The 24,045-nt window shown below is 44.5% G+C and overlaps 2 protein-coding genes across 4 annotated transcripts in view; both read left to right on the top strand.

The window, feature by feature from the left end:
- Positions 1-23,794, top strand: part of TMEM242 (transmembrane protein 242) — a 43,377-nt gene extending 19,583 nt beyond the window's left edge. Inside the window, exons 4-5 of one of the 2 annotated variants that reach the window (XR_011145824.1) lie at positions 21,268-21,447; positions 21,997-23,794. Coding sequence is in view for 1 of the 2 variants with exons in the window: in XM_068985193.1 (XP_068841294.1) it covers positions 21,268-21,366 (99 nt within the window). In the remaining variant the exon portion in view is untranslated. Of the gene's footprint in view, positions 1-21,267 lie in introns of both variants that reach the window. The other variant, XM_068985193.1, reaches the window with a different exon arrangement.
- Positions 7,099-8,244, top strand: LDHAL6B (lactate dehydrogenase A like 6B). 2 transcript variants are annotated; one of them, XM_068985311.1, is made up of 2 exons: positions 7,246-7,487; positions 7,662-8,244. In XM_068985311.1, the coding sequence occupies exons 1-2, from the start codon at positions 7,246-7,248 to the stop codon at positions 8,242-8,244; spliced, it is 825 nt and encodes a 274-aa protein (XP_068841412.1). The 2 variants fall into 2 exon arrangements, with proteins under 2 accessions (XP_068841411.1, XP_068841412.1); XM_068985310.1 differs by having other exon boundaries at positions 7,099-8,244.
- Positions 23,795-24,045: the final 251 nt, after the last annotated feature.

Raw genomic sequence — 24,045 nt, 5'->3', positions numbered from 1 at the left:
GAAACCACACGTGGTCCATCTCTTGTGTCTCACGGCATGTCAGAGCCCCAGCTCCTCACCAGAACTCTTGGGTTTCCTTACCTTCTCCCCAACTTGCTCCTCCCTCAGTCTCTTCCATTTCAGTGAGTGCCACACCCATCTCCCCAATCGTTCAAGCCAAAAACCCAGCAGAGAATCATCTCTCATTTCCCATCTTTCCCTTCATCTAAACCATGAGTGCTTGTTAGCTCTGCTGCTAAACATAGCCCGGCTCTTTCTCTCCACCTCCATTTTTGCCTGGTGTATTGAAATGGTTTCTTATCTGGTATCTCAGCTTCACTTTCCCTAGAATTTTTCCCATATCACGTCACTCCTTTATCTAGAAACCCTTCAGCGTCTCCTGTTGAGGAAATCTTACAGGATGTAGCCCCGCCAACCTCGCTGACCTCACCTGAGCCCCCACAAGGACCCCTCCCATCCCCTGCACTAACCTGGCCCTGGGCCTTCTTGTTCCTTCGGCACACCAGCCTTATTTCTGCACAGAGCCTTTCTAGCTTTGCCCAGGACACTCCTTCCCTGGGTCTTTGCATGGCTGGTTCCACGTGGCCATCTGGGGTTTCAGCCCAGATTTATTTCCCCTCCTCAGAGACACTTCCCCAGACTATCTGATTAATTGTCCACATGCAAGAGCCTCTTCACTCCCTCCACTCAGTTCCTCTTTGGTGTTGCCCGATTTTCTTTTCCTCATAATGCTTGTTGTAAAATGAAGTTACACTAACCACTTAGAAACTGTTTCTGTCTTTGCGAAAAGAACCTAAATTCTAAGAAGGTGGCACCCTCATTTCCCTCGTTCCCTGCTGTGTCCTCGGCACCCACCAGAGCCTTGCACGGAGGAGGTGCTCTGCGGGGTGAAATCTGATCACGCCGCCGTGTTGTTTCAGTGGCTCCTTCTTCCCTTGAGAGTACGTTCCAGGTTCCCTGATACGGTTTATGAGTCCCTCTGTGGCCCAGCCCCTGCTTATGCTTTAACTCATTGATTCTCAGCTGGGGTGGGGGAGGTGTGGGGGGCGGTTTTGCTGGGTCCCACCCCCAGCCACGAGAGAGAGCTGGCAGTGTCTGGAGGTCCTCTCGGCCGTCATAACTGCAGGGGGGCATCTAACGGATGGAGGTCAGTGGTGGTTTAGTTGCAAGTCTTGTCTGACTCTTGGGACCCCATGGACTGTACCTGCCAGGCTCCTCTGTCCATGGGATTTCGCAGACAAAAGTACTGGAGTGGGGTGCCATTTCGTATTCCAGGGGATCTTCCCGACCCCGGGATCGAACCCCCATCTCCTGCATTGCAGGCTGCTGCTAAACATCCCTATGCTAAACAGTGCATAGGACAGGCCACAAAGAATAGTCTATTCCAAAATGTCAGGAGTGCCACCGTTGAGAGTCTAGCTGTTCCTCTCATCCTTTGTCGTGGTCAGAGGTCTACGCCTGCTGAAAGGTCATGTTCTTTCTAGCAACAGAGCCTTGTCCTTTCGCCCACCTGGGACGCTCCTTCCCTTCTTTACTGTTCCCAGCTGCTGTTGACCCTGTTCATGGCCTTGATGGAGGCAAATTAAGCTTTAACCTTTACAACATGAAATTAAATCTGTTTTAGCAGTTTGGAGTTTTTTTTTAATAAAGATAACTTAAGTTTCTACCTCAAATTGAAAGTAACTTCCATACACAAACGTTCTTCTTTTTTTTTTCGGATGGGTAAGGCTGTTGTTACTGAGGACTACAGTATTACATGTATTATTAGTCCAATTGCAGAGAATAAATGAGCTGACTTAGTAAACAGCACCTATGCAGTTAGTTTAATTTTTCGACCATAGGCTCTTTCTCACTTTTTAGATATGATTTAGTGTGTTTAAACACACATTAATGAATTTTAGTTTCTTTGTGCCATGTTTTCATGTTTTCCTTTTTAATGATTAATACGAGCAGCTTCCGAGTTGATGTTACAGTATTTGAATACCATAAGTAGGAAGTTGGTCCCTGGGTTTTTTTTGAATTGACATTCTACCTTTGTTCTACTCACAGAACAGAGCTTTGTGGCCCTGCTTTTGTCCTTCCCCAAGCAGTCCCACTCTTGCTGATGAAAGAAAATACTTTCAGGTTCTGTGATTTGTAAAGACCCCCATATGAGGATTACAAAGTTAGATAGAGCGTGTATTTATGAGCAATAGAATCACAGCCCACTAATTTTTTAAAAACTACAGTTTGCATGGTACGATTTTTAAATCACAAGATTAAAAAAATAATTGTGTTTATATAATGCTCTGCTTGCTGCTTGTAATATTAACACAACCCTCATTGCATCTTTTTTTTTCTTTTTCAAATCCATTTGCGCATGGATTATTTTTTCTAAAACTTTCCATAGAAAAAAATATTTTAAATAACTTCCAAGGATAAAAATATTCCTTCTGCCATTGCATATTTATTTTACTGTGTTTCTAGCACTGTATACTCTTTTTTAATTTTATGTTCTAACTTGGTAAAGGTGGATACTAGTTTTGAAAGGGATTAAGAAATCTTTTAGTTTACTCATAGCTTTATCTGAAACTTATTGTATCAACCTTGCTAAAAAACCCCAAATAGGCACCATTTTCCTTACCCCTTTATTCAAAACTCCACACCAGATGGATTCTCCAGCCCTGTATTTCCATCTCATTCTCACTTGTTAGCTCCCAGAGCCTTACTTGACTCAGTTCTGTAGTTATTTCCTCATTCTTTTCTACCATGAACAGTGACTGAATCCCTGATCATGTACCAAGCTCTGTGCTAGAGAATAAAGATATGCTGTTAAATAAAAGGTGTTCCTTTTGGAGTGACAGTTTCTTAAGTAGTTACGTTTGTGTGTGATAAATCCTGTAATGGAGAGAGGTACACAGTGGTGGCAGATTTTTAAAAAGACTTCTCCTTGAGAGACTGTAAAAAACTTAGGAGAGGGTAGAATATTTGAACTGGATTCCTAGAGAGAAAAAGGGCATCGAGAGCTAGGGATGGAAGTCCAGGTGACTTAGTTTACAACCAATGTTGGTTCAGCTGCTCACTGGTCATCTTTATTTCCTGCTTCCTCCCTCCTAAGTGCTGTAACCAATAGTAGTATGGCATAATCCTGCCTTCAGCTGTAATATTAAAGTGAATTTGGAATAGCTAATTTGAGTTAGATTTTCCATTCAAAAGGAATAATGAGCCACCTAAGATAGAAGGTCATTAGGGAGCTGGTTAACTGTAGCTGACTTTCTCCATTTTTGGGGAGTCTGTCCCTTGGACGGCAAGGAGATCCAACCAGTCCATTCTAAAGGAAATCAGTCCTGAGTGTTCATTGGAAGGACTGATGCTAAAGCTGAAACTCCAATACTTTGGCCACCTCATGTGAATAGTTGACTCACTGGAAAAGACTCTGATGCTGGGAGGGATTGAGGGCAGGAGGAGAAGGAAACGACAGAGGATGAGATGGCTGGATGGCGTCACTGACTCGATGGACATGAGTCTGAGTGAACTCCGGGAGTTGGTGATGGACAGGGAGGCCTGGCATGCTGCAGTTCATGGGGTCGCAAAGAGTCGGACACGACTGAGCGACAGAACTGAACTGAAGTCATCTCATCTTTTTTAGTTCTTTCCTTCTTATCGCAAGACTTATTATAAATAAAAGGCTGTGTTTGAGATACTTTTAGAGAGTGTTATTTTTTTCAAAATTGATTTAGTTGTGGCTAAGGGGAAAAACTGAAGAGGCAGCTGTCATAGTGATTGTATTCCTGCACAGGTTCAAACTCTAGGAAGAAAATTAATATAGAAAGAAGCCATCTAACTAAGTCTTTATGTCCTTGAATTTCATCCTCAAGAACACTTATAAGGAAAATGACTGGTGAAAGGAGTCATTGTAGGGAGAAGGTGGGAGCAGGCATCAGGTTAAAACATTTTAAGCTATGACTCAGATAAAAGAAACAGTAGGTATCAGAAGTTGGTGTTTTAAGGGGATTCCCCTAAGATGTCAGCCACCATTAAATAAAGATCATTTAAAGGATTCCACTTTTTAATTTGATAAATGGTTACCATATATCTGACCACCAGGGTGAAGCGAATTCATATGTATGGTGCTGTTCCCATTTATGTATCACGGAGCTTGTGCTGTGCCGTCTAAACAGGGTGCCAGCAAGTCATCCTGAAACAGGATGCAGGAGCTCTGCTAATCACCACACTTTGCTCACCCTCACCAAGTCCCTTGCTTGTTGTTCCTCTCTTCCTGGACTGCAGCTCAGTGGCAGGAAGAGTGAGAATAGCTTTTCAAGTCTGAATATAAAATATTCATTTTGTCAAGATTTAGTATTCTAAAATGGAATATATGTATATATCAGTTCAGTTCAGTTCAGTCGCTCAGTGTGTCCGACTCTGCGACCCCATGAATTGCAGCACGCCAGGCCTCCCTGTCCATCACCAACTCCCAGAGTTCACTCAAACTCATGTCCATCGAGTTGTTGATGCCATCCAGCCGTCTCATCAAACAGTATTTTTTTGTACATATACACAGGTGTTTTTTTTTCCCCCTGTGAGGAGCCTGCATATCCAAGAGCTCCATTTGATGTTGCTGTTTAGTTGCTCAGTGTGTCCAACTCTTTTGTGACCCCCATGGACAGCAACTCGCCAGGCTCCTCTGTCCATGGGATTTCCCAGGCAAAGAATACTTGAGTGGGTTGCTATTTCCTTCTCCAGAGAGTCTTCCCGACCCAGGGATTGAACCCACATCTTCTGCTTGGCTGGTGGATTCTTTACCACTGAGCCACCAGGGAAGCCCAAGAGCTCCATTAGGGGAGAGCATACCACTTTCTTATATGAGAGGAAAGCTTTGAGAAATCATTACATGGTCAGACTTCTGTTTATATAAGTGAGGAGAAAGTACCATTATTTTTATTTGGACTTACATAGTTTATTGGGTTTAAGGGTGTGTGTGTGTGTGTATGTGTATACAAATATATGTACATCATTTCATCAAATGTAAATTTTTTATTTTGTTAGAAATTTGAAAGGAAGTTCATAAGACTGACCAGAGATATGCAGGGGAATGCAAGATATACTTACATAATTAAGTAAGAATTACATCTCATATAAGATGCCATGTTGTACAAACTACTTTAATCAGCAATTTGATTTGTGCCTGGGTCAAAATTTGCCATTTTAAAGACATTTAAGATACAGTATCATCATCTTTTTACATGAGAAGTCATTTGTAATCAGGACTCTTGACCAGGAGCTTTCCTTTTCATGAGAGATATTCCAGAAAAACATCTATTTCTGCTTTATTGACGATGCCAAAGCCTTTGACTATGTGGATCACAATAAACTGTGGAAAATTTTGAAAGAGATGGGAATACCAGACCACCTGACCTGCCTCTTGAGAAATCTGTATGCAGGTCAGGAAGCAACAGTTAGAACAGGACATGGAACAACAGACTGGTTCCAAATAGGAAAAGGAGTACATCAAGGCTGTGTATTGTCACCCTGCTTATTTAACTTCTATGCAGAGTACATCATGAGAAACGCTGGACTGGAGGAAACACAAGCTGGAATCAAGATTGCCAGGAGAAATATCAATAATATCAGATATGCAGATGACACCACCCTTATGGCAGAAAGTGAAGAGGAACTCAAAAGCCTCTTGATGACAGTGAAAGAGGAGAGTGAAAAAGTTGGCTTAAAGGTCAACATTCAGAAAACGAAGATCATGGCATCTGGTCCCATCACTTCATGGGAAATAGATGGGGAAACAGTGGAAACAGTGTCAGACTTTATTTTTTGGGGCTCCAAAATCACTGCAGATGGTGACTGCAGCCATGAAATTAAAAGACCCTTACTCCTTGGAAGAAAAGTTATGACCAACCTAGATAGTATATTCAAAAGCAGAGACATTACTTTGCCGACTAAGGTCTGTTTGTCAAGGCTATGGTTTTTCCAGTGGTCATGTATGGATGTGAGAGTTGGACTGTGAAGAAGGCTGAGCGCCAAAGAATTGATGCTTTTGAAGTGTGGTGTTGGAGAAGACTCTTGAGAGTCCCTTGGACTGCAAGGAGATCCAACCAGTCCATTCTGAAGGAGATCAGCCCTGGAATTTCTTTGGAAGGAATGATACTAAAGCTGAATCTCCAGTACTTTGGCCACCTGATGCAAAGAGTTGACTCACTGGAAAAGACTCTGATGCTGGGAGGGATTAGGGGCAGGAGGAGAAGGGGATAACAGAGGATGAGATGGCTGGATGGCATCATGGACTCGATGGACGTGAGTCTGAGTGAACTCCGGGAGTTGGTGATGGACAGGGAGGCCTGGCGTGCTGCAGTTCATGGGGTCGCAAAGAGTCAAGACTCGACTGAGCGACTGAACTGAACTGAAGTAACCCTCTGAGTTCTTACTGTTTCGCTCACAGTGAGCTCCTTCCCTCTGTCATCAGGATCCTGCTAATAGGCATAAAGGCAGCGGAAGTTTTTCCAAATAGAAGGTTCTTGAAATGGGTACAGCGGGAAACAGAAGGCCTGCTTTTCCCGCAGATGCAGGAAAATGGTGCAGGAGGCCATTGGGAGACAAAGGATTCGCACCTGGTTGATCATTCTTGGCAGGAATATCATTAAGAACATTTAACCGTATTTTCATGTGTATTTAATGGAAATATTTTTATTGGCATATGTCATAAAAACAGAAAAGTAATCCCAAGGATCTGGGTTGGCTCATTACCCATCTAAGTATGTGTAATTCTCTCTCCAATGCATTAGAATTAATGAGTTTCCAAAACTTTTAACTCCAGAATTCATTTGCTAGAAGTACCCTCCCCTCTTGATACTTCGTAGAGGCCCTTTAGAGGCCACGCGAGCTGAGCCCGCCTTGCGCAGCCGCAGTAGCGGCCTGGAGGGGCTGTCGCGAGACCTCGGCCTTGCGCAGCCGCAGTAGCAGGCTGGAGGGGCTGGAGGAGCTGTCGCGAGGCCCCGGCCTTACACAGCCGCATTGAGGGCTGAGAACCGGCCAACGGTCACAGCTCTTTCCTTTGGAGCTTCTAAGGGTGCCTGCTGCTTTCTGCCTTCACCTCTCAAGTGAGTAGCCATGAGCTGGACTGTGGGAATCCTGCGGGCCAGCCAGAGAGCGGGCACTGTGAGGGCGAATTTCCTATGCCTGGGAATGGCCCCAAGCCCCCGCCCGCCGGCAGCCGTTTCCCTCGGGGGCGCCTGGGCCGTGGCCCTCGCGTCCAAGATGGCGACCGTCAAGTGTGAGCTGATGAAGAATTGCACTTTGGAGGAGCCTGTTCGCAACAGTAAGATCTCCATCGTAGGAACTGGATCGGTTGGCATGGCCTGTGCTATCAGCATCCTCTTAAAAGGCTTGAGCGATGAACTCGCCCTGGTGGATGTTGATGAAGGCCGACTGAAGGGTGAGACCATGGATCTTCAGCACGGCAGCCTTTTTGCGAAAATGCCAAATATTGTTTCCAGCAGAGATTATTTTGTCACTGCAAACTCCAGCCTCGTGATTATCACGGCAGGTGCACGCCAGGAAAAAGGAGAAACACGCCTTAATTTAGTCCAGCGAAATGTGGCCATCTTTAAGCTAATGATGTCCAGTATCGTTCAGTACAGTCCCCGCTGCAAACTGATTGTGGTTTCCAATCCGGTGGATATCTTGACGTACGTAGCCTGGAAGTTGAGTGCCTTTCCCCAAAACCGTGTTATTGGAAGTGGTTGTAATCTGGACACTGCCCGTTTCCGTTTCTTGATTGGGCAAAGGCTTAGTATCCATTCTGAAAGCTGTCATGGGTGGATCCTTGGAGAGCATGGAGACTCAAGTGTTCCTGTGTGGAGTGGAGTGAACATCGCTGGTGTCCCTCTGAAGGAACTGAACTTAGATATAGGAACTGATAAAGATCCCGAGCAGTGGAAAAATGTTCACAAAGATGTGGTTGCTAGTGCCTATGAGATTATTAAAATGAAAGGTTATACTTCTTGGGCCATTGGCCTCTCTGTAGCTGACCTAACAGAAAGTATTTTGAAGAATCTTAGGAGAGTGCATCCAGTTTCCACCAGAATTAAGGGTCTCTATGGAATAAATGAAGACGTATTCCTCAGTGTTCCTTGTATCCTGGGGGAGAGTGGTATTACTGACCTTATAAAAGTAAAATTGGCCCCTGAAGAAGAAGCTCGTCTGCAGAAGAGTGCAAAAACACTTTGGGATATTCAAAAGGAGCTTAAGTTTTAAAGTTGTTTAAAACTACCTACCATTCTGAGGTTACTTAAGAAAGATAGTGGTTATGGTCCTGTGTATGTCTAGTTTTTGAATAAACTAGTTCCTAAAACTTGGAAAGAGAAGGGAGTAGAGTGACTCCCCTGTTTATTTAGCCTCCCCTCCCTTTTATTTAGCATCCAGATGCTAGGTTATACTTTTTAACAGTTCCTAAGTGACTGTGTCAAATAAGGTGCCAATGATTGTACCAGCTGTATCAATCATTATACCAGTGATTTACCAGTCCTTACTTTCTGTGCGTGTGTGCATGTAGAGTTGCCAGTTGTTAAAAAAAAAAGTGGGATGCAGGTGTTTGTTGTGTTACAGAAATTGATTCTTTTCATTAAGTACATGTTTGTTCTTTTATTCTGAGTGCCTTATACCTATGTTCATTTATAAGTAACTTCCTATACAGTGTGAAAATAAACATATACACGGAAGCTCTGTTATTGAGCCATCAGTATCTTCATTCCCCTGTGACAGTCTATCAGCCAGGCTTAAATAAAAAAGGCATCATAAAATGGGAGTGCAAGCAGGTCCTGCGTGTTCTGTGCTTGTGCATGCTCATGTATGTGTGCCAGTGAAGCAGGGTCATTAGGTAAAATATGAAAATGATAGTGATTTGGTTGGTAACTATTATAAAGTATTTCTTAATATATATATATTATTGAAGTATAGTCGACAGTGTATCAGGTGTACAGCAAGGCTCATTCAGTTAAATATATATATATGTTATTTTTCAGATTATCTGTTATAGGTTATTACAAGATACTATAGTTCCCTGTACTATACAATAAATCTTTGTTGCTTGCTGCATATCTTTTAAAATTAAAAATCTAGCGTTCTAGTCATATGAAGTCAAACAAGTGGAGTCAAAATGTCATAAATTTTTTATTATTTAATGCAGTAAAATATAAAGCTTTTAGGAAGAGGCCTGACAGTCACAGGTGGGTCAGTTACTAAAAATAAGGCTGATTGAAATAGTTTTAGAACTACCGCTGAGAACCTGACCTGTTAGCACCTTAAATCAAGAAGCATGTTATAAATTGTTCTTATTGGGCTGAGTCTTAGCTGCAGAGCATGCCCTGGCCCTAAGACACTCTAGGGTCATCCCTGTTGCTCAGTTTACTGCACATTAACAGAACGCTTTTGCTTTTGAATTGTGCCGTTAATCATTGTCATAATTATTGACCATTTTTTAATGAGTACTTCAGGGATTGTATTGCTCGGAAAGTTACATGTTCACTTTTTATTCCTAAATCAATTGACTTTACTATAAATTCTAGACTGTATGGATGTGATACAGTGAAGGTTTAGGAGAAAGATGCTTGTCTGACCTTCACCTAAATAGTGGGACTAATAGAAAATGAGAATCTTAGCCTTCCTAATGCAAATGAATATTAAATAAATTACATGGTATGTTCAGACATTCTTAGATTTATGTGGGTATCAACAGGCCTAATCAAAAATTGAAATAGACCAGCAGCTACTCTCTAAATAAAGCCTAGTCTTGCTTAGTCCAGTTTTACTACATAGACATAGGACTATAATCCACCCCCAAAAAACTGACTCACTTAACCAAGCTGATCAGAGTTCCCACACTAGTTCATTGAAAATAGCAAAATGTTCTGATTTCCTCAGAAGCTGTGTCATATAATGGGATTAATCAAAGTGCTGAGCTCCCTGAAGGGAAGAGTGGTGGTTTGGTTTTTCCAGGTGATTCTAAAACCTATTTAAGCTTAATTAACACCAAGTTTCTCTTCCCCTTTGTCCAACCCTTAAGTTTTTATTTTTCCATGTTTTAGCCAAATTTAGCATAATAGTGAAGGATATCAGAGCTTGCCTTAGGTCTGTTCTGTGATTTCTCTTCACCAGCTATGTCAGTCAGGATAGGCTGGGTTATACTACAGTAAAAGAATAATCTCCAACTGTGTGGCTTCAAGGTTTCTTTCTTTCCTAAAATTCACTGGGTTTATGCAGCTCTCTAGGGAACCTGACCTCCACAGGATGGCTTCATACCTCAAGTTTCTTTCATCTTGAGGCACCACTGAAGCAAACAGGCTTCTGTGATTGCTACGGAAAGGGAAGAGGGGCCTGGAGGCTGGAACAGTTGCGATAATATGTTTCACCTTGGAAGTGGCACAGATTTCTTTTACTCATATTTCATTAGCCAGAATGAGTCACATAGTTGCCTAACTTCAAGAGGGTAGGGAAGTATTGTTCACTCAGTCGTGTCTGACTCTTTGAGACCACAGGGACTGCAGCATGCCAGGCTTCCCTGTCCTTCACTGTCTCCCAAAATTTGCTCAAACTCGTATCCATTGAGTCGGTGATGCCCTTCAGCCATTCTCATCCTCTGTTGACCTTTTCTTCTGTCCTCAACCTTTCCCAGCATCAGGATCTTTTCCAATGAGTTGGCTCTTCACATCAAATGGTCACAGTATTGGAGCTTCAGCTTCAGTTCTTCCAATGAATATTCAGGATTGATTTGCTTTGGGATTGACTGGTTTGATCTCCTTGCAGTCCAAGGGACTCTCAAGAGTCTTCTCCAGCACCACAGTTCAAAAGCGTCAATTCTTCGGCATTCAGCTTTCTTTATGGCCCCACTCTCACATCCATGCATGACTACTGGAAAACCCATAGCTTTGATGACAGAGCTTTGTCAGCAAAGTGATGTCTCTGCTTTTTAATATGGTGTCTAGGTTTATCATAGCCTTTCTTCCAAGGAGCAAGCGTCTTTTAATTTCATGGTTGTAGTCACCATCTGCAGTGATTTTCGAGCCTCCCCCAAAAAAGTCTGCTACTGTTTCCACTGTTTCCTCATCTGTTTGCCATGAAGTGATGGGACCAGATGCCATGCATGATCTCAGTGTTTTGAATGTTGAGTTTTAAGCCAGCTTTTTCACTCTCCTCTTTCACTTTCATCATGAGGCTTTTTAGTTCCTCTTCATTTTCTGTCATTAGGGTGGTGTCATCTGCATATCTGAGGTTACTAATATTTCTCCCAGCAATCTTGATTCCTTTCAGCTTGTGATTCATCCATCCAAGCATTTTGAATGATGTACTCTACATGTAAATTAAACAAGCAGGGTGAAAATATACACCCTTGACATACTCCTTTCCCAATTTTAAACCAGTCCATTGTTCCATGTCTGGTTCTGACTGTTGCTTCTTGACTTGCATACAGGTTTTTCAGGAGGTAGGTAAGGTGATCTGGTATTCCCATCTCTTTAAGAATTTTCCACAGTTTGTTGTGATCCACACAGTCAAAGGCTTTAGTGTAATCAATGAAGCAGATGTTTTTTCTGGAATTCCTTTCTTTATTTTTTGATCCAGAGGATGTTGGCAATTTGATCTCTGGTTCCTCTGCCCTTTTTTTCTTTTTTGAAAAATGCCACGGGAATTTTTATTAACACCAAAAACATTATGTATTGGGGTACAGCCAAGTAACAATGTTGTGATAATTTCAGGTGAACAGTGAAGGGACTTAGCCATACATACACATGTATCCAGTCTCCCCCAAACTCCCCTCCCATCCAGTTTTCTGTCTTTTTAAATCCAGCTTGTAAGTCTTGAAGTTCTTAGTTCATGTACTGCTGAAGCCTAGTTTGACGGATTTTGAGCATTACCTTGCTAGCATGTAAAATAAGTGCAATTGTGTGGTAGTTTGAATATTCTTTGGTATTGCCCTTCTTTGGGATGAGAATAAAAACTGACCTTTTCCAGTCCTGTGACCACTGCTGAGTTTTCCAAATTTGCTGGCATATTGAGTGCAGCACTTTCACAGCATCATCTTTCAGGATTTGAAATAGCTTAACTGGAATTCTATCACCTCCACTAGCTTTGTTTGTAGTAATTCTTCCTAAGGCCCACTTGACTTCACACTCCACGATGTCTGGCTCTAGGTGAGGGATCACACCATTGTGGTTATCTGGGTCATTAAGACCTTTTTTGTACAGTTCTGTGTATTCTTGCCACCTTTTAATCCTTCTGCTTCTGTTAGGTCCTTACCATTTCTGTCCTTTATTGTGCCCATCTTGGCATGAACTGTTCCCTTCGTATCTCTAAGTTTCTTGAAGAGATCTCTAGTCTTTCCCATTCTATTGTTTTCCTCTACTTCTTTGCACTGTTCACTTCAGAAGGCTTCATCTCTCCCTTATAGAGAGAAGTATTACCCCCTGTATCCAGAAGCAGATGAGTACTGGCTGTCAGTAAACACTGGCATTAATAAAAACTGACCTTTTCCAGTCCTGTGGCCACTGCTGAGTTTTCCAAATTTGCTGGCATATTGAGTGGAGCACTTTCACAGCATCACCTTAGCATTCTGTATAACATGGTCACTACTGCAAGAAGTACATATTTCAAGCTAAGTCATTTTTAGGGAAAGCGGGCACATGAGTAGAAGTTGTAGAGGTCTTTCCAGGTCTCAGAACCAGAGTGGTGTGGGGCAAGAGCCTGGATGTCAGTGAGGCAGTTGTACTTACAAATCAGATCACCATGGGTGGGTTAACCTCTTTGACCTCTGGTTTCTCATATATAAAGCGGTGGTCTTCATTTCTGCCAGAATTGTGAAGGCTACATAAAAGTCTACTGCTTGGTGAGTCTGGCACATAGGTGATCTTAAATGGCAAACATTATTCTTGTTCAGGAAACATTTACAGTCTTACTCAGTTTTATGAAGAAGCTGAATTTCCAGGTTCTTCAAAATTCCCATTGGCACTGTAATTATTGATATATCCAAAGGCTTTCTCATCAGTTGGTCCTATAAAGCTTTCATTATTCTAACCTCAGCACCGAGGCTGGCAGCCATCCTGTACCTGCAAGTGAGAAAATTGAAGCTAAATGAGCTATACAATGGCAAAGACTTTTTAAAATTTGGAGCGCTTAATTCCACTAGCTGTCTGTTTATTAGATGCTGTAAGAGTTTTCTCAAATTCATTAAATTGAGGACATAGCTTCAGCTTTTAAGTAATTTTTCAGCACACTATATATAACACCAAAAATTTTCATGTTGTTCTTTTCCTTGCCAAGACAGACACAGTAAATGTGTAGTAATATCCCACGGTCACTCCTGGCATACTGGCTACATCACCCTTCAAAAAGCCGTTGCGGTGTGAATGTGAGTAGTAACATTATTGGAGGCATAATCTTGAATCTATTCTAAACCTAGAATATCAATCAGAAAATCCATATTAGTGACAAATTACTTGTAATCATTTTCCTATTGTCATAATACTCTGAGAACTGCTGCCTTAGAGACTGCTCAGTTCAGTTCAGTCGCTTAGTCATGTCTGAGTCTTTGCAACCCCATGGACTGCAGCATGCCAGGCCTCCCTGTCCATCACCAACTTCTGGAGTTTACTTAAGCTCATGTCCATTGAGTCAGTGATACCATCCAACCATCTCGTCCTCTCTCGTCCCCTTCTCCTGCTTTCAATCTTTCCCAGCATCAGTCTTTAACAATGAGTCAGTTGTTCACATCAGGTGGCCAGAGTATTGGAGTTTCAGCTTCAGCATCAGTCCTTCCAATGAATATTCAGGACTGATCTCCTTTGGGGTGGACTGATTGGATCTCCTTGCAGTCCAAGGGACTCTCAAGAGTCTTCTCCAGCACCACAGTTCCAAAGCATCAATTCTTTGGCGCTCAGCTTTCTTTATAGTCCAACTCTCACATCCATACATAACTACTGGAAAAACCATAGATTTGACTAGATAGACCTTTGTTGGTAAAGTAATGTCTCTGCTTTTTGATATGTTGTCTAGGTTGGTCATAGCTTTTCTTCCAAGGAGCAAGCATCTTTTAATTTCATGGCTGCAATCACAATCTGCAGTGATTTTGGAGCCTAAGAAAATAAAAGTCTGTCACTGTTTCCATTGTTTCTCCATCTGTTTGCCATGATGGGACCAGATGCCAAGATCTTAGTTTTCTAAATGTTGAGTTTTAACCCAACTTTTTCACTCTCCTCTTTCACTTTCATCAAGAGGCTCTCTATTCCTCTTTGCTGTCTGCCGTAAGAGTGGTGTTATCTGCGTATCTGAGATTATTGATATTTCTCCCAGCAATCTTGATTCCAGCTTGTGCTTCATCCAGCCCAGCATTTCTCATGATGTACTCTGCATAAAAGTTAAATAAGCAGGGTGACAATATACAGCCTTGATGTACTCTTTTCCCTATTTGGAACCAGTCTGTTGTTCCATGTCCAGTTCTAACTGTTGCTTCCTGACCTGCATACAGATTTTTCAGGAGGCAGGTTGGGTGGTCTGATATTCCCATCTCTTTTAGAATTTTCCAGAGTTTGTTGTGGTCCACACAGTCAAAGGCTTTGGCATAGTTAATAAAGCAGAAGTAAATATTTTTCTGGAATTCTCTTGCTTTTTCCATGATCCAGCAGATGTTGGCAATTTGATCTCTGGTTCCTCTGCCTTTTCTAAATCCAGCTTGAACATCTGGAAGTTCACAGTTCATGTACTGTTGAAGAGACTGCTACTTTCTGATAGTATTACAGCCCAGCACTATTGGACACAAACATTGGGACTCAAGGATGAGGTTCTTGGAGGAGTGGGCTCACTGCCTGGGAGTGCCGTTTATGTCCCAGTCTTTGAGGAGAGCATCCTGGAGTTGGGCAGTATGCAGTGGCCCTGTTTAGAAGGGTAGGCTTGTGGTCTGTAACCACAGAGAAATTTTTCTTGGTCAGAGAGGAAGAGGGATAAGGATTGCAGGGAAGAATCCCAGAGTCCAGAAAATGCTTCAGAGTGAAACTTGAGTTGCTGGATGGACACTCAGGTCCCCAACATGCCCTGTCTTCACCGGACTTCTCTGGTGTTAGGGTAGGGGGATGCTTTTGTGGCAATAGTTGTAATTATTATCTTGGAACTCAGTATATTTACTTCATAATTTGCTTAAATGTACTCAGTCCCGAAGTCTTTTCTCAAGCACATTTTTAAGCAGAGGAATGTTCTGTTGACCTGTGATAGAGTATCACTGAGAGGACCGACACCTCTGATCTGTGTATCAGAAATTGAAACAGGTGGGAAAAAACTAAAGATCTTCATTTAACTATCCATGTAGTATGAATAGTACAAGCTTAGAAACTTTCTGTGAGCCTTTCTGCTGAAAGCGACTTGAGGCCCTGATTATAAGGAGATGCTGGGTTTCCATTTCCACAGGTGTAAAATTTAAAAGGCTTTTTCAGTGAAGTATAGGTGATATACCATATTATGTAAGTAACAGGTGTACAAAATAATGGTTCATAATTTTAAAAGTTATACTCCATTTAGTTATAAAATATTGACCATATACCCTGTATTGTACAGTATATCCTTGTAGCTTATTTTATACCAGTAGTTTGTACATCTTAATCCCTTACCCTTATATTGCCCCTCCCCCCTTCCTTTATCCCAGCGGTAACCACTGGTTTGTTCTCTGTATCTTTGAGTCTGTTTTTTGTTGTTGTTATATTCACTAGTCTGTTGTGTATTTTTAGATTCCACATATAACTGAGATCATACAGTATTTGTCTTTCCCTGTTGGATTTATTTCACTTAGCGTAATACCCCCAAGTCCATCCACGTTGTTGCAAGTGGCAAGATTTCATTCCTTTTTACGGCTGATTAGTATCACAGTGTATACATACCGCATTGTCTTTGTCCGTTCATCTGTTGACGGAGACTTAGGTTGCTTCCATATCTTGGCAGTCATAAATAATGCTGCTAAATGAGCATTGGGCTGTCTGTATCTTTTGAATCAGTGTTGTTTGGATATATTCCCAGGAGTGGACTTGCTGGGTCTATGGTAGTTCTGTTCTCAGTTTTCTGAGAAGCCTCCATACTGTTTCCCACAGTGCCTACACCAATTTGCCAAATTACACCAGTACTGTACAGGTGTTCCCTTTTCTCCACACTCTGGCCAGCACTGGTTATTTGCGTTCTTTTTGCAGACAGCCATTCTGACAGGTGTGAGGTGTTATCTCAGTGTAGTTTTGATCTGCATTTCCCTGATGATCAGGGATCTTGAGCATCTTTTCATGAGCCTGTTGGCCATCTGCATGTCCTCTCTGAAAACATGTCTATTCATGTTGTCTGCCCATGTTTAATTGGGTTGTTTGATTTTTTAAATTGTGAGCCGTATGAGCTGTTTATACTTGTTGGATATTAACCCTGCGTCAGTCATATCATTTGCAAATATCCTCTCCCATTCAGTAGGTTGCCTTTTTACTTTGTTGATGGTTTCCTTTGTTGTACAAAACCTTTTAAGTTTAATTAGGTCTCATTTATTTTTGCTTTCATTTCCTTTGCTTTAGGAGACAGATCCAAAAATATATTGCTGTGATTTATGTCAAATAATGTTCTTACATTTAGGTCTTTAACCCATTTTAAAATTTTGGGGTATGGTGTTAGAGAATGTTCTGATTTCATCCTTTCACTTGTCCAGTTTTTCCCAGTGGCACTTACTGAAGAGGCTGTCTTTTCTCCATTGTGTTTTTGCCTCCTGTGTCGCAGATTAAGTGACTGTAAGCGCGTGGGTTTATCTCTAGGCTCTGTTCTGTCCCACTGATTGCATGTCTGTTTTTGTGTCAGTACCGTACTGTTTTGGTTGGCCTCCGGTCCAGTTGGTTGCCAGACCCTTGTGTGGAAGCTGCCAGCTGCTGGACCGGGTCACAAGGCAGCTGAATGCAGAACCTCAGGGGCCCTGGGGCTAGTACTGGCGAGTGGAGTCAGAGTCTAAAAGATTCTGGGGCTGCTGTCTGCCCACTGCAGGGTGAGACCAGGTCCTGGACTCAGTGCTCGCACTGCTGGCAGGCGGAGCTGGCCCCAGGGTCTGGTTACGGGCCGGGCCGAGGGTCTCAGGGCTGCTGTTGGGTCCCTGGGCAAGGGTTAGGGGGTGGGGAGTGGGGGAGGCGGGGGAGACGGTTCCTGACTCAGTTGGGCTGGCCTGGTGCTGGGGAGACGGGCTCCGTAGGCTGCGCGACTGTAGTGTTCCTGCATCTTGTGCCTGGCCCTGGTGGAGGTGGCTGGTCTGGAGGCGAGAGCAGGCTTCCTGGAGGGCAGGGCTGGGCCCAGGGGACTCTGGGGCCGGTGCCTGCCCACTGATGGGTGGAGCGGGGTCCTGTGTCTAAATGAGGCGACTGGGTTCCAGAGGTCTTCGGCAGCCTGCCTGCTGGTGGGTGGGACTCGCTTGGCCTGAGGTACCCCAGAGGGGGGCCAGGGGGCCAAGTCTTGACACCGAGGAGCTATAGGGAGGATCCCATGCTGGCGCCACCAGCACCAGTGCCAAGTGGTAGAGGGAGCTCCCAAGAATGGCTGCCCCGTGTCTGTGCCCCACTGTGAGCCGCAGTGGCCGCCTAGCTCTCCAGCAGACGCTCCAAGACCAGCAGCTAGGCTGACTCCGGCTCCTGTCGAATGACTGCCTCTGTCCTGGACCCTGGCGTCTGTGAGATGCTGTGCGTACCCTTTAGGAGTGAACTCTATTGCCCCAGTCCTCTTGGACTCCTGAAATAAAGCCCCACTGGCCTTCAAAGCCAGATTCCCTGGGGGCTTGCCGTCCAGTGCAGGACCCCCAGGCTACAGAACCTGGCATGGGGCCGGAACTTCCGCTTCTCTGGGAGAGCCTGTGCAGAGTATTGGTTCTGTGGGTCACCCGCCTGGGGATGTGGGGCTTAACCGTATTGCCGGTCCACCATTCCCCTGCGTCCTGTTGTGGGTTCTTCTTCACATCTTTTGTGGTAACAGATCTTCTCGGGCAGGTTCTAGTCTTTTCATCGGTGGTGGTAGTTGTGACGCTGGTGTGCTCCTGGGAGTGAGCTCAGGTCTTTCTGCTCTGCCGTGTTGGCTGGACTCCTACACAGCTGTAAATAAATAAAGGGCCACGCGATGCTCTGTATCCCACGTGTCTCCCTCCCTTCACTGGGCTCGGAAGCCTGTCTGTTCCTACTTGGCTGTTTTTCAGATATGATTCCTTCTAATGGTTCAGTTACTCACTTACGACCCTGGGAACAAGTAAACCATCCTTGGGAAATTAGAGCAAAGGAAAAAAATGGGCCAAGAAGAGGAAATGGGAGCACAACCCCCATCCCTGGCCCGAGCAGAGCAGCCATTCTGCACGCTGCCTCCCAGACCTCATCCGCGTTCCTGCCTCCACTTTTGCAATGACCGACCTCCTTCCATCTCCCTGAGAAGGTGGGACGGTAGATGATTCTATTCATGTCATGGTAGCTGATACCTCACCAGGAAACCCTGTCATTAGGCTCAGCTGTAACAGATGTTCCACCAGAGAGGCAACCAGGAAGAACCAAGCAGCGCATTGCAAACCCTGGCCAGAGACGCCTTTCAGCTGAGAAAGCCTGCAAGGCCCTTCAAGGGGGCACTCTTGGGCATTTTGGACAAGGCAGCTTTTTTTGTGGGCCATCCTTGACAGTTAGCATCCCTGCCCCCAGTGCCAACGGTGATCCCCTGTGACTCTGACAGCCCGACTCTCAGGACTCTCTATTTAGAGAACTTCTGCTTAGAACTGCATTCCCAGTCGTCCCCCCGACCGCCAGGGACAGAGTACTGCCTTTAGCTGGAAACCTTTCATGAAGGGTTCATCACAGTACAAATTAGAGGGCTGCATGGAAGAGGGGGTTGCGGGGAGACATAAATACCCTGGGGGTGTGTGTGTCAAGACTGGTGTCTGGGAGCCAGACGTTGAGAGGGTGGTCCTGGACCTAGACCTCTTACGATGGATAACCTTGTGTGTCTTCAGTTATCAGAATATTTAAACCAAAACGATGTGACTGTAAATTAACGCTTTTGACAAACATGCCGTAATACATCCACACGAGATTTGTTCCTGGAACGTGGTATTTTGAAGCCGCTGTAGTGACAACAGCTGACGTATACTGAGCACTGCCAGGAGCGGGGCTTCCACGCGTGTTGCCTCAGTCAACTCTGTAAGAAGGCGTCATCTCCATGCTGCACACATGACCTCTGCCCCTAGCGAGAGTAAGCAGGCTCCCCAGGCACGTGAGCTGGCCTTTGAACAGAGAGGCCTACTTGATACCAGGGTCTCTGCTAACGGCTGTGCTACCATGACTGGAGTAAATGCCTCGGAACTGACAAGTCCCGAAGGGGATGCACCTCCTGAACTGGGAAACAGCACAGGGGTCCAGCTTCTGATTGAAATTAAGCAAGCATCAACATAAACGAAAAAAAAAATACTAGCTGACTCTCAGTCACTCCAAGAAATGACTTACATGTTGCTGTGAATCCAGGGTGCTTCACAGTTTGACTAAGGAGATCTGTATCCTCGAGAAATAATGGTTGAGTTGTTGTTCAGTCGTGTCTGACTCTTTGTGGCCCCATGGACTGTAGCATGCCACGCTTCTCTATCCATGGGGTCCTCCAGGCAAGAATACTGGAGTGGATAGCTGTTTTCTTCTCCAGGGGATCTTCGTGACCCAGAGATCGGAATAGAGTCTCTTGCATTGCAGGCAGAATCTTTGCTGCCTGGCCATCGGGGAGGCCTGGTTGGGGTGTGGCCAATAGGAAGACTGCAGCGCTGTGCTGTGGTACTTCTGTAGTGGCTTCAGAACAGGGCCATCTAGGTGTGAAGAATGAATCGGTGTGCAGCTAGCGTCACCTACGCTAAAGACTATCCACCTCCTGTAAATTAGTGTCCCTGCCCTTGGGGCCGTGTGCAGAGGTGGACTTGACCTTGCATGTCAGGATCCTCCAAACTCCTGCTCCAGGCCCGCAATTCCAGATCACTGTCTGCCAGGAACACCTTTACGTAGATTCCTCAGCACTGTCGGTGCATAAGAACATTCTCCTCTGCCATTCATTGATTCCTCCTTAACCCTTATGGCAGAAAGTGAAGAGGAACTCAAAAGCCTCTTGATGAAAGTGAAAGAGGAGAGTGAAAAAGTTGGCTTAAAGCCCAACATTCAGAAAACTAAGATCATGGCCATCTGGTCCCATCACTTCATGGGAAATAGATGGGGAAATGGTGGAAACAGTGGCAGACTTTATTTTGGGGGGGCTCCAAAATCACTGCAGATGGTGATTGCAGCCATGAGATTAAAAGACGCTTACTCCTTGGAAGAAAAGTTATGACCAACCTAGACAGCATATTCAAAAGCAGAGGCATTACTTTGCCAACAAAGGTCCGTCTAGTCAAGGCCATGGTTTTTCCTGTGGTCATGTATGGATGTGAGAGTTGGACTGTGAAGAAAGCTGAGCGCCGAAGAATTGATGCTTTTGAACTGTGGTGTTGGAGAAGACTCTTGAGAGTCCCTTGGAGATCCAGCCAGTCCACCAGATCTAAAGGAGATCAGCCCTGGGATTTCTTTGGAAGGACTGTGTTGAAGCAGAAACTCCAATACTTTGGCCACCTCATGCAAAGAGTTGACTCACTGGAAAAGACTCTGATGCTGGGAGGGATTGGGGGCAGGAGGAGAAGGGGACAACGGAGGATGAGATGATTGGATGGCATCACCGACTCAGTGGACATGAGTTTGGGTGAGCTCCTGGAGTTGGTGATGGACAGAGAGGCCTGGCGTGCTGCTTTTCATGGGGTCACAAAGAGTCGGACATGACTGAGCAACTGAACTGAAGTTTCTTCTCCCCACTCCTTCCTTCTGGCCCCTCAGTTCTTAGCCTCAGTAGATTCATTTATTTAGATAGACATCCCGTTCTCAGCTGCATCTTTACATATGAAGGCCAACAACATAGGCTGTCTTCTGATAGGAAATACATGTCATGGAGGGTTGACAATGTAGAGCATGTTGCCTTTCAGATTTAGAGTTTTATGTTACTTAAGGCCCAGTAGACTTATACGGGGAAGAAGAAACGAGGTCTGTCTTCCTGTCTTCCAAGGCAGCAAGGACAGTCTTTCCTTTTGTTGGTCTTCGTTTGGTACCCACAGCAATGGTGTATCAGTCAGTCAGCAACGGGGTCCATCTCTAATTCTGGCTCTTTTCCCCATCTTTTAACATTTGATGACTGATTTTTTTCATCTTTCAGATGAAAGACTTTCGAAATAAAATGCAGTCAATATTTCCCGCAATTCCCAAGAACTCTGAGTCGGCTGTTGAGTGGGAGGAAGCACTGAGATCCAAATGAGAGGAGCACCGTGGATGAAGTCTGGACGAGTGCTACGGGGAAGGCTGGCTTTGGAGCTCTCGCAGCCCCGAAGGGACTCAAGTGAGTTCTCCTCAGGAACACATTCAGTCGCTGACTGAGCCTCTGGGACGGATGGTGTTCAGTGTCCTCACAGAGGCCTGCCGTCATGACTGGGCGCTGCTCCTTTACAGCTGATCTGGTTACGTTCACAGGAGGGGGAGGGGGTTAGGGTTAGCAAAGTTTGAAAAGTTAGGAAGACTGTTTCAAAATAATTACATGGGTACCTTCTCTAGGTGAAGGAAATCCCAGGGGAAATACTTTTATGACTGTAAAAGTTGAAAGCCAAGTTTTCTACCTGAAAAAAATAATAATGTATGATGGAAAATCTTTATAAACAGACAGTGGTACCTCAGTGTGTCCAGTTAAATAAGTTTTAGCAGCCTTGCTTGTGAGTGTGTGGCTGTCAGAGCGCGGAGGACTCGCTCCTGGAGTGAGTCCTGCCCGTCAGGCAGTGGAGTCGTGCTACTGCCCCGAACGCGCTCTGTGGTGTGTGTGCTAGGTATCTCTTTCAGTTCAGTTCAGTTCAGTCGCTCAGTTGTGTCCGACTCTTTGTGACCCTATGAATCGCAGCACGCCAGGCCACCCTGTTCATCACCATCTCCCAGAGTTCACCCAGACTCACGTCCATCCAGACTCACGTCCATCGAGTCCGTGATGCCATCCAGCCATCTCATCCTGGGTCATCCCCTTCTCCTCCTGCCCCCAATCCCTCCCAGCATCAGAGTTTTTTCCAATGAGTCAACTCTTCTCATGAGGTGGCCAAAGTACTGGAGTTTCAGCTTTAGCATCATTCCTTCCAAAGAAATCCCAGGGTTGATCTCCTTCAGAATGGACTGGCTGGATCTCCTTGCAGTCCAAGGGACTCTGAAGAGCCTTCTCCAACACCACAGTTCAAAAGCATCAATTCTTCGGCGCTCAGCCTTCTTCACAGTCCAACTCTCACATCTATACATGACCACAGGAAAAACCATAGCCTTGACTAGACGGACCTTAGTCGGCAAACTAATGTCTCTGCTTTTGAATATGCTGTCTAGGTTGGTCATAACTTTCCTTCCAAGGAGTAAGCATCTTTTAATTTCATGGCTGCAGTCACCATCCGCAGTGATTCTGGAGCCCAAAAAATAAAGTCTGCCACTGTTTCCACTGTTTCCCCATCTATTTTCCATGAAGTGATGGGACCGGCTGCCATGAAAGGCCCTGTAAACCTGTACATTCTTAGATAAGAAGCCAGTAACAGACTGTGATGACCTGAAAGGATATCATGCAAAAGCAATGATATTGTGGGTATAAAATGTACTTTTCTGACAAGCTGATTCTGAGTCCCTAAACATTGCCTGACAGTTTGTGGTTTTATCTCAGTTGTCAATATTAAAATGGACTGCTCTCTTTCTCTCCCGCGTGCGTGCCCTCTCTCTCTCTCTCCCTCCCCCGCGCTCCTCTGCTCTCTTCTCTTCGAGTCTTTGGGTTGGCATGCCCTCACGCTTCGAGCATGGATTCTCCTGCTATCCTCTAAATAAAATAGAGCTGTAACACTGATTTGCCTAAGAGCTATAACACGGTTTGTCCAAGACCCAAGAGCTGTGATGCGCCAAGGGCTTTAATGTCCATCACTCCAAATCTTTGTTGTGATGAGACAGAGAACCGAGGAACATACACTCACGTGACATCTATGGTGCCATGGCTCGGGTTTAACCTGGCTGAAACAACCTCCACGTGGAAGAGGCCAAGCACAGCAGGAGCCCAACTCAGTGAAGCTCCCGCGCTAGAAGCCGAAGGCGAAGAAACCCAGCGCAGGGGAAGGCCCATCGTGCTGGAAACCAGGACAGCAAAAAAACAAACTCAGCAGAAAGGTCACACGGCCCAGTCTCAGATCCCAGAAGACCTCTGGTTAAGGTAAGAAGTCCTCACTCCTCTGGCTGGAGGGACATGCCTAACGAAATCTTAATTCCTTTACAGTCTCTCGTTTCTTGTTCCCTCAAACAGGCGGGCGGCAGGGGGCACAATTGAGGGACTCTGGAGAGGCTGCTACTCAGCATGTCCCAAAGGTGCTATCTGCTGAGCCCCAGTAGCTGTTACACAAGCCAGTGGGGGTTCTTCTGTCCTTTTTCTTCTCTGTGGCAAGGATCAGACCAATGAAATTGTGAGCACCGATCAGATATTAAGCAAATTTTCCAGCGGGCTATGAAGGGGATTCTTTGGCACGTTTTTCCCACTGCTTTTTCTTCCTGTCCTTCAGCTCTCTCCCGGGACTCAAAAATTCATTGAGAAAATAGAGCTGTAACACTGAAAAAATAAATAAATAAGTAAAATAGAACAATTATCACCTATCTTAACAAGTGTTTTTAACCAGAAATGTACCTGCCTAAGTATTGAGTCTCCAGGTGAATTAAAAATTTTTAAAGAAACATTTACTATGTCTGTATGTCCAGAAAAATAACCTCTGGTTGAATATCATTGTGTATTTTCTTTATAATTGCTTACGCTCTAATTAGCAATCAGTTTAATAAAGTACATTTGAAATTTATCTCATAATGAAACCTTTTAGTTTTAAGAAAAAGTTTTAAATGAAATGTCAAGTGCATAATTAACATTTTTCTCTGGACTATTTTACCCTGTTAA

This window comes from Capricornis sumatraensis, chromosome 13 (assembly GCF_032405125.1).
Source record: "Capricornis sumatraensis isolate serow.1 chromosome 13, serow.2, whole genome shotgun sequence".
Lineage (NCBI taxonomy): Eukaryota > Metazoa > Chordata > Mammalia > Artiodactyla > Bovidae > Capricornis > Capricornis sumatraensis.
Note: the sequence above shows the minus strand (reverse complement) of the source record. Positions and strands in the feature narration are given on the sequence as shown.